This window comes from Coccomyxa subellipsoidea, assembly GCF_000258705.1.
Source record: "Coccomyxa subellipsoidea C-169, whole genome shotgun sequence".
Taxonomy (NCBI): domain Eukaryota; kingdom Viridiplantae; phylum Chlorophyta; class Trebouxiophyceae; family Coccomyxaceae; genus Coccomyxa; species Coccomyxa subellipsoidea.
The window spans coordinates 2,623,896-2,634,656 of NW_005178038.1; the positions used below are offsets into that span (position 1 = coordinate 2,623,896).

At 54.5% G+C, this 10,761-nt stretch overlaps 2 protein-coding genes across 2 annotated transcripts; one reads left to right on the forward strand and one right to left on the reverse strand.

Annotated features, from left to right (window-relative positions):
- Positions 1-705: 705 nt before the first annotated feature.
- COCSUDRAFT_36129 (acyl-CoA dehydrogenase NM domain-like protein) lies at positions 706-8,450 on the forward strand (the record flags this gene model as incomplete). Its single annotated transcript, XM_005649375.1, has 16 exons — positions 706-750; positions 935-996; positions 1,154-1,229; positions 1,332-1,439; positions 1,795-1,956; positions 2,356-2,501; positions 2,779-2,951; positions 3,277-3,468; positions 4,440-4,555; positions 4,810-4,992; positions 5,262-5,362; positions 5,664-5,795; positions 6,108-6,339; positions 6,766-6,874; positions 7,199-7,383; positions 8,226-8,450. The coding sequence occupies 16 exons, from the start codon at positions 706-708 to the stop codon at positions 8,448-8,450; spliced, it is 2,247 nt and encodes a 748-aa protein (XP_005649432.1).
- A 406-nt stretch (positions 8,451-8,856) lies between these two features.
- Positions 8,857-9,553, reverse strand: COCSUDRAFT_32862 (hypothetical protein). The gene has a single exon (XM_005649376.1). The coding sequence runs from the start codon at positions 9,458-9,460 to the stop codon at positions 8,987-8,989; it is 474 nt and encodes a 157-aa protein (XP_005649433.1). The 5' UTR covers positions 9,461-9,553; the 3' UTR covers positions 8,857-8,986.
- Between the last annotated feature and the right edge of the window lie 1,208 nt (positions 9,554-10,761).

Below are 10,761 nucleotides of genomic sequence, written 5' to 3' on the forward strand. Positions count from 1 at the left end.
TGTTAAGCCAGCCTTTTTGGCGTAGGCACCCTGAACTTACTACAAGGTTCAATCCTTTCTCCCACCCACCCGTCCCCTTGGCAGGCTGCCAACGACTTCAGAAAATTCCCATGACAGCAAAACTTCTGAATAAGATGACGAGCGTAAGATATGAGAACGGAGCCTGCTAGGGCCATGTCTATGACAACGGCCTCAAAGCGTGCCTGCACCTGTGTTCGAGACCTCGCAGCAGCGGCTCTCGGTACCCTCGAGCCGTGGAATCCCCGCAACAACCAGCCAAAGTAACCGCTTCAAACAGCAAAGCGCTGGCTACACTAGCTGTTCCGGAATAGGGTGTTTGAGTATCTGCCCCTTGACCTTTCGACAGTGGCCTCAACACAGCCTGTGCGTCCGGCGTATCTGCAGCCTCGGCTGTTTCTCAACTTCTGTCGGCTAGTGTGAGGTGGGTAGGACGTCTGTTTGAGAGGTCGTTGGTGGCGGAGCTGCGGAACAGCATTTCGGAGGCGAGAGCCAAAACAGGCGTGCCGAGGAAAGCCCGTCCAGTCAGCCATGATGGAAACCGTGAAGGAAACCTTGGCAATGCATCGCTGCTCTGGTGCGAAGTAGATTGATCGTCAAGTACTTTCTAGACGCATACATCCTTTGCCTCTGTCTGACATTATCGCTTTCAGTGCGGCAACAGATCTTTTCACTAAACAGAGGGACATGTTGGACACGGGTCTCGCCGTGGGAGACGTTGGCGGAGCACATGTTCTCCCAGAGGTAGCATTGTGCGAATAACGGTTTGCTTATGACTTAGAGAACTCGGCATTGCCTCACCTTAATGGGCTAGTATGTGACATCTGCACTACTTCTTCTTGTGCAGGCACAACTCCTACGTTACTTGAGATCAGCCATCGAAGGCTTTCCTGACGTGAACCATCTTGACATTAAGCAGTTCAAGCACGGCCAGTCCAATCCCACCTACTTGCTTCAGGTGAGTGGCGTTGTGCAGTGGTAGATGATAGGTCCTTAAGATGGTTTATACCAATTACAAATGAAGTTCTACTGATTTATAAAATCACATCGCAAAGTGCTGTCTAGAAAGTAGCACTCTGATCGAGCCAGGTTATACTTGTCGCCTCACCTTGGACGGTTGCATGCAGGCTGGAAGCGCAAAGTATGTGCTCCGAAAGAAGCCGCCTGGGAAGGTGCTTTCTTCTGCGCATGCAGTCGAGCGCGAATTTCAGGTAGTCCTTCTCAAAATTTGCTCTAGGAGCACTGCGCAATTTTCCGTATCTGTGCCCTTGCACCTTGGACAGAGTAGGACACATTTGGATGCTTTCCTGCAGGTGATGGCGGCCCTTGGAGGCACAAATGTTCCAGTCCCAAGGGCACTGTGTCTCTGCACGGATGCGGCAATTATAGGCACCCCATTTTATGTCATGCAGCATGTTCAGGTCAGTCCATGCTCTTTCTTGCATTGCCCACTGCGCGCCCTGACCACTTCGCTTGTGCAATTCCTTTCTGTCTCAAGAGCCGGAGGCAAGGGTCTTTTGCTGTGGCATGCATCAGCCTGATTTTACGGCATGTTTCATATGCATAGACCCCCTAGCAATCACACTTGCTGTGCATTGCCTCAGTCAGAAGCAAGACGCTCTCTCGGGGGGCAGCATCAGTTGATGTAAGAGCATGGTCGTGTGTGCATTGACCCGCTAGCACTCACACCTGCTGTGCATCGCAACAGTCAGTTGCAAGGGCCTCTTTCCGTGGGCAACATAAGCTGATGATGAAAGATGGCTTGGCACCAAACAGGGCCGCATCTTCACGGATCCCAGCTGCCCAGAGCTAGCGCCCGAGGAGCGCGCAGCCACCTACGCTGCTATGGCTGCCACGCTAGCATCGCTGCATTCTGTGCAGCCGACCGCCGTCGGCCTGAGCCGCTTCGGCCGCTCCAGTGGCTACTGCAAACGCCAGGTGCATTTGCGTTGTCGACTGTTGTCATCAAGAGCTTGCTGGGCTAGTGCACTTGTGGATAGATGCTCCACACACACTGGTGGATTCTCCTTCTGTTGTACTTTTTGATTGATTAGAAGCAGGACACGTGGAGCATCTGAATTAGTCTGTGGGGGTTATACTGCTGGCTGGCTTGCTAGCTGAAGCTGGTATTGTTAGAATTCTGTCGCCAATACGCTGTAGTCGTTGCAAGGTGTCTGGCTTGGGACATCCGTGAGGCAAGCACCAGCGAGATAAGGTCCTAGTGAGCAGGATGCCATGCACACACGTTGTGGTGCAACATCATGACCTGTGTGCAAGATGGTTGACAATTGTAGGGCTGGCGTTATTGCGTAATAATCAGCTAGAATATGCTTGCAGGTATGGAGGTGGGCGCAGCAGTACCGCTCGCAGCTGACGGGGCCGCCATTGCCGCAGATGGCAGCGCTCATCTCCTGGCTGGAGGCCCACATCCCCCCAGAAGACGGCGATCCCTCCGCCACGCGAATCTCCCACGGCGACTTCAGGTGATGCCCGTGACTGCCGCAAGGAGATGGTTGTTTGGTTCTGAGCAGCATCATTCCATGGTTAGCTTGCCCTTGGCGCCAGTCATGCCCAGTTGGCAGCCCTACGTTGTCTGGGACCTGGATCTTCCAGAACAAATGGAACTCTGCAGGACCGTGCAATGAAGGCAGGTCTCGCCTTGTCCATGCAGTTCCAGAGGACAGCCTCTTTCCTGGCAGTCCAAGCATCACTGCACTGCATGAAGAGTCCTGGCATCATTGCACTATCTGTACAATGCAGGCTGGACAACCTGGTGGTTGACCCCAGAGCGGCTGGGCGTGTGCTGGCAGTGCTGGATTGGGAGCTGTGCACGCTGGGCCACCCCTTCGCTGACCTGGCCTACAGCGCCATGCCCTACCATCTCCCCGCCGGCATCGAAGCCCTGCCCTCCCTGCCCCACCCGTTGCCCCCTGGTGCGCACTTATTCCCCTTCCCTCCCTGGCCGGCAATTGGGCCTGATGCGGGATTCACATGCGGGGAAGAGGCTTTTGATTCTGTGCGTATCCCATGCAGCAATCTCTTGTGTGTGCATTTTTTGGTAAAAGCTATGGCAGCTCTTTGCACAGCAGTGTGTGCCTTCTGCGCCCCGCAAAGTACGGGATTATTCAGATTGACACCTGGAAACTTACAGTGATGAATCTTTGCGGCGTTGAAGGATTTTGCTTTCTCTGTGTGGTCTTTATATAATCATGATACTGATTGACTGATCACGATTAATCTGCGGTCTGCACTGTGCAGGGGTGCCTACCGAGAGCAAGTACATTGCGGCTTACTGCAGCGCACGGGGCATAGCGCTGCCCACCGCCGAGGTGTGGTCATTCTTCATGGCGCTGTCGCTCTTCCGCGCAGCCGCCATTCTGGCCGGCGTCGGCGCCCGCGCCAAGCTCGGGAACGCCTCATCCGATCGCGCCGCTGCGGTACGCTCCCCTTGTCAACCTCACTGCCCTGCCTACGCCGTGCGATGCCGTGCTTTGCCCTGTTGTGCCCTGCTTCAACCTCTGTGCGTGCATGGATTCCCATGCAGCTCTGCCTTATTTTAGACTAGATGCCAGTTCTCTATCTGAAGGACAGCAGATGTAAGTGAAAGTCAACTACTCCATGCACAGTCAGCACATTTTGCCAAAAGTGTAATAGATGGGTGCATGCGTCGCAGGTTGGGGCAGACAGTGTTGTGCAGTACATAGCGCAGCGCGCTCTGGACATAATAGCCGCCTCCGCCGGCCGAGCAGCCGCCTCGGCGACGGCTACCGCGGTCCCGGAGGCCGAGGCGCTCTGCGCGCGTGGCGGCCCGGCTGGCAGCTCGGGCAGGTTTGTGAGCAAGACTTTGGATAATTAATTTTGAAGCAACACCTTGCCAGGCAGATGCTGAGAAAGTGCGCTTGAGTGCTGCCGATGCTGTGGCGATGTGCACAAATGGCCAGGGGAAAAAAAAGCAGAGTTCGGGATCTTGTTTGCAGTTGCTTGGCCCACGGACGTATCTACAAAAATTTTGCTTATGGAACGTGATAGCAGGGTTTAGAGTCTCTGGAGTTCCAAAGGGAAATTGTTGTAAGGCTGTCTTGTGCGGTGTGTGCCAGGGGCGGCGGGCAGGCGGCCGGCGGGCAGCGGCGCTACCGGACGCGCGCCCGAGCCGCGGCTGCCGCGGTGTCCAGCGGCCCCGTGCAGGAAACCAGCACTGAGGTCCTCTGCGCCCGATCGATGCCCCCCAGATCAGGTACTCCTGGTGAGAGCTTCTTTGTGGGCACTTCACGTATACTCTTTACCCTGCAATATATTCATTTCCAAAATTTCTGTGGCGGGCATGAGAGCCCACATGATCTGCACATGCAGCGCGCAGGCCTACTGCAAAGATTTGGTCCCAGGGCTGTGCAGCAAAGGATCCGTCATTTGTGGATGTGCAGGGCGGGACGCAGTGGCTGCAGCTGGCTTTGAGCCTCCGCCGCACGTCGCCGAGTTGCGCGAGCGAGTGCGGGCGTTCATGCGCAAGCACGTGTACCCTGCAGAGCCCAAGCTCGAGGTGCCGCTCGCCCGCATCCTACTTTGGTCACCACCCAGAGAGGATCTGCTGCATCTGGCTTAGCATGCAATCCAATTTTTGCATCACATGGCTATATTCCTATGCGTTGCTAGACTCGTGACAGCTCTGGAATATATGCACACATCTGATCTCCTCATATTACAATGTCCTCTATCACCTGGAAGCACCATCTAGAGGGCAGTGTGCACAAAACATCACAATGTTCTAATGACTGATGATTTTTTTTAAAGCAGGAGCTGGCGGCGTCCGACCAGCGGTGGACAGTGCACCCATTGATGGAAGAGATGAAGGCCAAGGCGAAGGCAGAGGGACTGTGGAATCTTTGGATATCGCCTGACTTGGCCGCCAACATCCGGCCGGCCCTGCCTGTGCATGAGCAGGATACCCTCCTGCTTGGTGCCGGGCTCAGCAATCTGGTGAGCGTACATCCTTTCCTCTTTTGGCTTATGCCACTGCAGCTGCCAGGCATTGCAATGTCATCGGGGATGTGATGAGGTTTATTGAAAAATGTGCCTTCCTTTTGCTGGCTGCTCGTGTGCAGCATGCCTACGCACGATCAAGCAGCCAAAGGCGAAGATGCGGTGTTCAAGAGGGTGCTGAATACACAAAGAGACCGCTAACGCCAGCTACTATTCTGACTGCGTCTTCTGATAATACAAAGCAAGGCACTGACTGCTGCGTGAAGGAGTATGCATTCCTGAGTGAGGAGATGGGGCGAATCGTGTTTGCGTCGGAGGTGTTCAACTGCTCTGCACCGGACACCGGCAACATGGAGGTCCTGGCCAGGTGTTGATCCTCCCTTGGCACCACCAGACACCGTTCTAGTACTTCATGTCAATTTTCTAGGGACGAATTCTGGTCCCAAGATGTCACAGCACTCTGACGCAGCTCTCTCATGCTAGTCAGTCATCGGCGTGGTCACAAGTGACATGCAGTTTGTGCCCAAGACAAGTGGCATCTCTCATGCAAGCCAGGCCTCAACGGCCTTTGTCACCCATTCAGAAATTTGCCACGCAAGACACACAGACTTAGTAGATGTTGATATTGGGCTTTGGCGTCAAAGCAATGTTGGACTTTGCCTTGGCAGGTATGGGAGCCTGGAGCAGAAGAGGCGCTGGCTGCTGCCGCTGCTGAGGGGCGAGATCCGCAGCTGCTTTGCCATGACGGAGCCCGAGGTCGCCTCCTCCGATGCAACCAACATCCAGTCATCCATCAAGCGGTGCGGCAGCTTACTGGCTGAAATCCATTGCATGCACAACCATCCGTGTGTATCAGGAGCATTCTGACCTTTACAAATGCACAGGTTCCTCCTGTTTAGTTCCTCATTGTCCTTACGTTGCCTCCTGCTTGCCTTGCCAAGTGTGACCGTGCCAAAAGGAGAAGCTTTGTCCTCCTGTGTTGCTGGAAGATGCATCTATCGGTGCCAAAGGTACCTGCATCAAGATCGCACTGTATTGCTGGGCTGTCACCATCAAAACAGTAGAGGCCCTGCCTCACTTACACATGAGTAGCTGGTTTACTGTATGCGCAGGGAGGGCAGGGAGTATGTTCTGAACGGGCACAAGTGGTGGGCCAGCGGGGCAATGGATCCCCGTTGCCAGATCTGCATCTTCATGGGCAAGACCGACCCGTCCGCCCCCACGCACAAGCAGCAGTCCATGATCCTGGTCCCCATGGACTCCAAGGGAGTGAAGATCGTTCGGCCGCTGACTGTGTTTGGCTACGACGACGCCCCCCATGGCCATGCAGAGGTTTTATTCCAGGTGTGAAGGATGTGTCTCTCCTCTTGATATACTCGCTTGAGAAGCTTCCTTTGGGTGCCTCTTGCTCGCGAATGAGCCTGTTTCGGTGCAAGACCGCGCATGAGAGATCGTGAGGCAGCGTTACATGCTGAGCATATCGGCTTCTCCTCTTGCAGCCACTGTGGCTTCCGGTGGTTGGTACAGGCCCAAGGCAACTAGGATTGCAGGCCGGAACTTGCATGCCATGTCTTGTGACCCTCTTCTCACTGCAGAGGCGAATGTTCTTTGTCTGTGAATGGGACGTCCTGTGTCCGAAAAGCAAGACACAGCTTTAGCTGCTGAGCTGGACGTAAAGGCGTGCCAGCGGCTGAGAGTCATAGATTTTCGCTGTCCTTCATCTGTGCACTCACGCCTGTCTTGAATACGTATGTGTGCGCGTGTGCCCAGGATGTGAGGGTGCCTGCGAGCAACATGCTGCTGGGCGAGGGGCGCGGCTTTGAGATCGCGCAGGGACGCCTCGGCCCCGGTCGCCTGCACCACTGCATGCGCGCCATCGGTGCGTTCTGTCAACCCCTGACCACAGCCTCAAGACTGATATCCTATATGCCAACAGCTGCGCAGCGCGGCCCTGCTCTGTCAAGGCCCGAGAGGTCCCAAGCTGTAACACATCATGGAACCAACGCATCTGTTCTCGTCAAGCGTGACAGATATATTTCCGACGATGTGAATCGGTGGGCAACAGCGCTAGGCGGCCCTGCATCCTCTTCTTGGCGCTCGCCGTGGATATCTTGCATTCTGTCTGTATCGGCTCACCAATGCACCAAGAGTTGTCAGGTCAGCATGCCCTCCCGCTGACAAATGAGCACCACTGTGTCTGCAGGCATGGGCGAGCGGGCGCTGGAGCTGATGGGGGAGAGGGCGCTGGGCCGCACGGTGTTCCGCCGGCGCATGGCCGACCACGGCGGCTTCCAGCAGCGCCTCGCGCGCGCCCGCATCGACCTCGACGCTGCCAGACTCACCGTGCTCGACGCCGCCCACGCCCTCGACCGCCTCGGCAACAAGCAGGCAAGCTTTCTGCATGCTTTCTATGGTGGCCAATCGCCACCCCTTCTTGGGCAGGCTTCTAGGGGGCTCAACCCCCATCTGGAGATTAAGCAATTTTTCAAGCCTGGCTGAGGGATTGATGTGGTTGTGGGGTTGGGTTTCCAACCCCAAACCGGCTAAATCCTTCCGCCCTGCTAATCATACAGAGTGAATCTTAAGAGCTCCCCGCTCTTAGACCAGTGTGTAGGAATGCGGACGTAGTATGGAAATGCAAGTCACACGAAGCAGTGCGAGCGCTTCTTGAGTCTACGGAGGGTGGCCCCCCTCATGTGGATTGTGGGCTGCTTGATCCGTTGCACCGAGCAGGTCCAGGTGCACAGATTTCCTGGTCCCTCTAATCCTCTGATTTGCAGCTGGGAACAGCACACTGCTTCCAGCAGTTAGGTGTTTGGCAACCAAGCTTCGGACTTGTTCTTGAGGGACAATAGCTTGGATTCTCCTGGCCGTTTTCTTCAAGATTACAAAGGAAACGGCAGAGGAAGGCCCAGAGACTGCCCCTCTGAAGTGCAGGGCTCTTTTGCTCCTGATATTATGGGCAGACACCTAAGCTGAACAAATTTGATTCACATAGGCCAATCGGAAAGGTCATGATTGCCAGGACAGTCATGCCCTGGCGTGACTCACCTCTGTCTCCTGAAACGTTCCCCAGGCTCCATCAGGGCGTCTTAACTACCATCAAATGTCTTGTGAAGTGGGATATCTTGTGCCGCATGCGCGCGGCAAGAATGCAGCCGCAAGGTGCTAAGTTATTCTTTGAAGAGGCTTTTTTTGTAGAGTCCTGAACGACATACTTTGTACTGCAGGCGCGAGGCAAGATCGCGGCGGCAAAGGTGCTGGCGCCCTCCACAGTGCTGGCGGTCCTGGACGCGGCGATTCAGGCGCACGGCGGCGCGGGCGTCTCCGAGGACGTTCCCTTGGCGCGGCTATGGGCCGGAGCGCGCACTTTGCGCATCGCCGACGGCCCCGACGACGTCCACCTCATCTCCATCGCCAAGCTGGAGCTCGCACACCGGCGCTCCAAGATGTAGACCCGGTCGATGCACACCGATTCAGCTGATACTGAGCTACATGGGGGCCTCACTGAGTGGCAAGCAAAGTGATGATGGCTGCGGCGGTGCATGCTGAGTAACCTGTGAGCGACTTGCTATAATCTTTTAAAATTAGTGGTCACCGGAAGCTTGATTTTCAAGTGGCAGATTTAATTCAATCGTGTAATTTGTGAGGGGGCAAGCATGGACAATGGCAGTGTGCCATGCATTCCAATATATGACTAATTATAATAATACTTTGCCATGCATGCTAGGTGTAGCTACTATAGTGAGAATGCAGTGCAGTTGGCGCGTGTACGCACACTTGCACAGGCCGCATGCAACAGCTGCAGCTGCACTGGCCAGGGGCCATGGCGGCCCCAGATACTGCTCGAGATTTTTTGTTGACGAATTCAGGTTTACAAAGTATTGGACCAAAAGTTGTTATCATAAAGACACGGGACACGCGCTGGGTTGCATCTTGTCATGCTGGTACGCATACGCATCGATGCTCACAGCATGTTGCAACATTGCACTCAAGCCCTTGATACACAAGCCAGACAAGCTCCGCAGAAGCAAAAACATCCAGGCGTGGAGGCCTTGTCATAGGAAGGGCCCCGATAACTAAATACATACTTTTCTTGCTTTTGGTTGATGTTTCTTCCAGCAGAATGAAATGGAATGTTGCGCTTCCCAAGTGCAGCACACATTTTGGGCAGCCAATCGTCTTTCATGATCAAGGTCTGATACTTGATGTGAAAGTATGAAACATCCCTTGCGAATGCAGCCACATCATTGAAAGACAGACTCAGTTCTTCATCGCTACTAAACATTGCCCACTTCCAAGCGACCTTTTGGGGAATGGTAACACACACATAATCTGCTACAATATAGAGGTTCTCAAGATGAGCAAGCTCCTTGAGAGACAGGGGTTCCCCTGCTCTGCCAATTTTGGTGTCTAAATTGACAACGCACACTTCAAGTGTCCTCAGATTCTGAGCCTCAAGCATCAGGTTTGGGATTTGCCACAAACCCCCGGGGTACTCATGAGAATAGTCCACGCAACGGATAGATCGGACATTGGGAAGCACTGCCAGCCAGACTTGATGTGCCAAAGAATCATCATCATGTGAAGCCAGATGGAGTCCACACCCATCGGGCAAGCTCAAGCTCGCCACCGAGATATGACGCAAGGCAACACTGTGCAACCGAGGCATGTTTTCAAGCGAAAGAGGGACCTCCAAAACGACTGGCGGATGCGCCCATAGATCAATGGTGCACAGACTAGGTGCATGTGATAAGGCATCAAATACCTTGCCCACATCTTCCCGGCCATATTCTGCTTGAAGCCCAAGTGTTAAGATTATGTGCTCGAGGTGGACCAGTGGTGGAAACCATGGGACCCTGCCGATCTTAGCCGACAGAACACGGAGCTTCCTTGCATGTGCGAGTAGCCAGGCGAGCTGCGCCAAGCAAGTGTCTTCATCTTTAAGTCCTGAACAGACCTCGAGCTGCTGCAAGCATGGTAGTGCTGGGCATCCCTGTACTTCAGAGCAGGTAGCCTGTGCCGCAGTGTCCCCGTGAATGCGCAGCACTCGGACACCTCTCAGCCTCTTGCTTATCCATTGACAGCCTGCGCAGCTGCAACAGCTTAGCAATGCTGGCGAGAACACTGGCCAACCGTGCAAGACAAGGATGTCTGCTGCTCGTATCCTTCATGGACCACTGATGTGAAGAAATGCAGGTTTGGCCATCTGGTGTCCTGCATTGAGCAGAAGGACCCTTTCGAGGTGGTTGAAGAGACAAACATCCAAAAGAAAATAGGGCTGAAGAGATCACCAGCAGCAGACCAGTCGCGCGGGACTTCGATGACGGCCAATCTCACAGCTTGTGTTGCACGACAAGTGCCAGATGCTTTGGCCCACTCATGCAGGGGCATGTTGGTGGCAATTATTTCCCATACTGAACCTGGCAATGAGAGCCCGCCTGTGCTGCGAAGCGAGCCGGACGACATCTGAATTCCTATCCTCCACGCAGAAGATGTGATACACCAGCTTCAAAAAGCTTACTGGTGAATATCGTCGATTCGCAACGTGAGGATGATCCAATTGCTGCTTCAATCCTCAAAGGCAAACCGTGTGGGCGTACCCCGGATTCACCAACTTCCTGAACACGCAGGAGGGGGCCGTTTGATTTGGGTGCCAGAGAAGAAGACCGATCGGGAACAGGATGGCCTTGGCAAGGCCTGTATACATGTACCGCGCCTACATCACAGCGGCAAAACGGTTTGCCGTTTGCACCATGCATGAAT

Coding starts and splice junctions, on each gene's coding strand:
- COCSUDRAFT_32862 (XM_005649376.1), bottom strand. CDS start 9,460: ATGCTTGAGGCTCAGAATCTGAGGACACTTGAAGTGTGCGTTGTCAAT.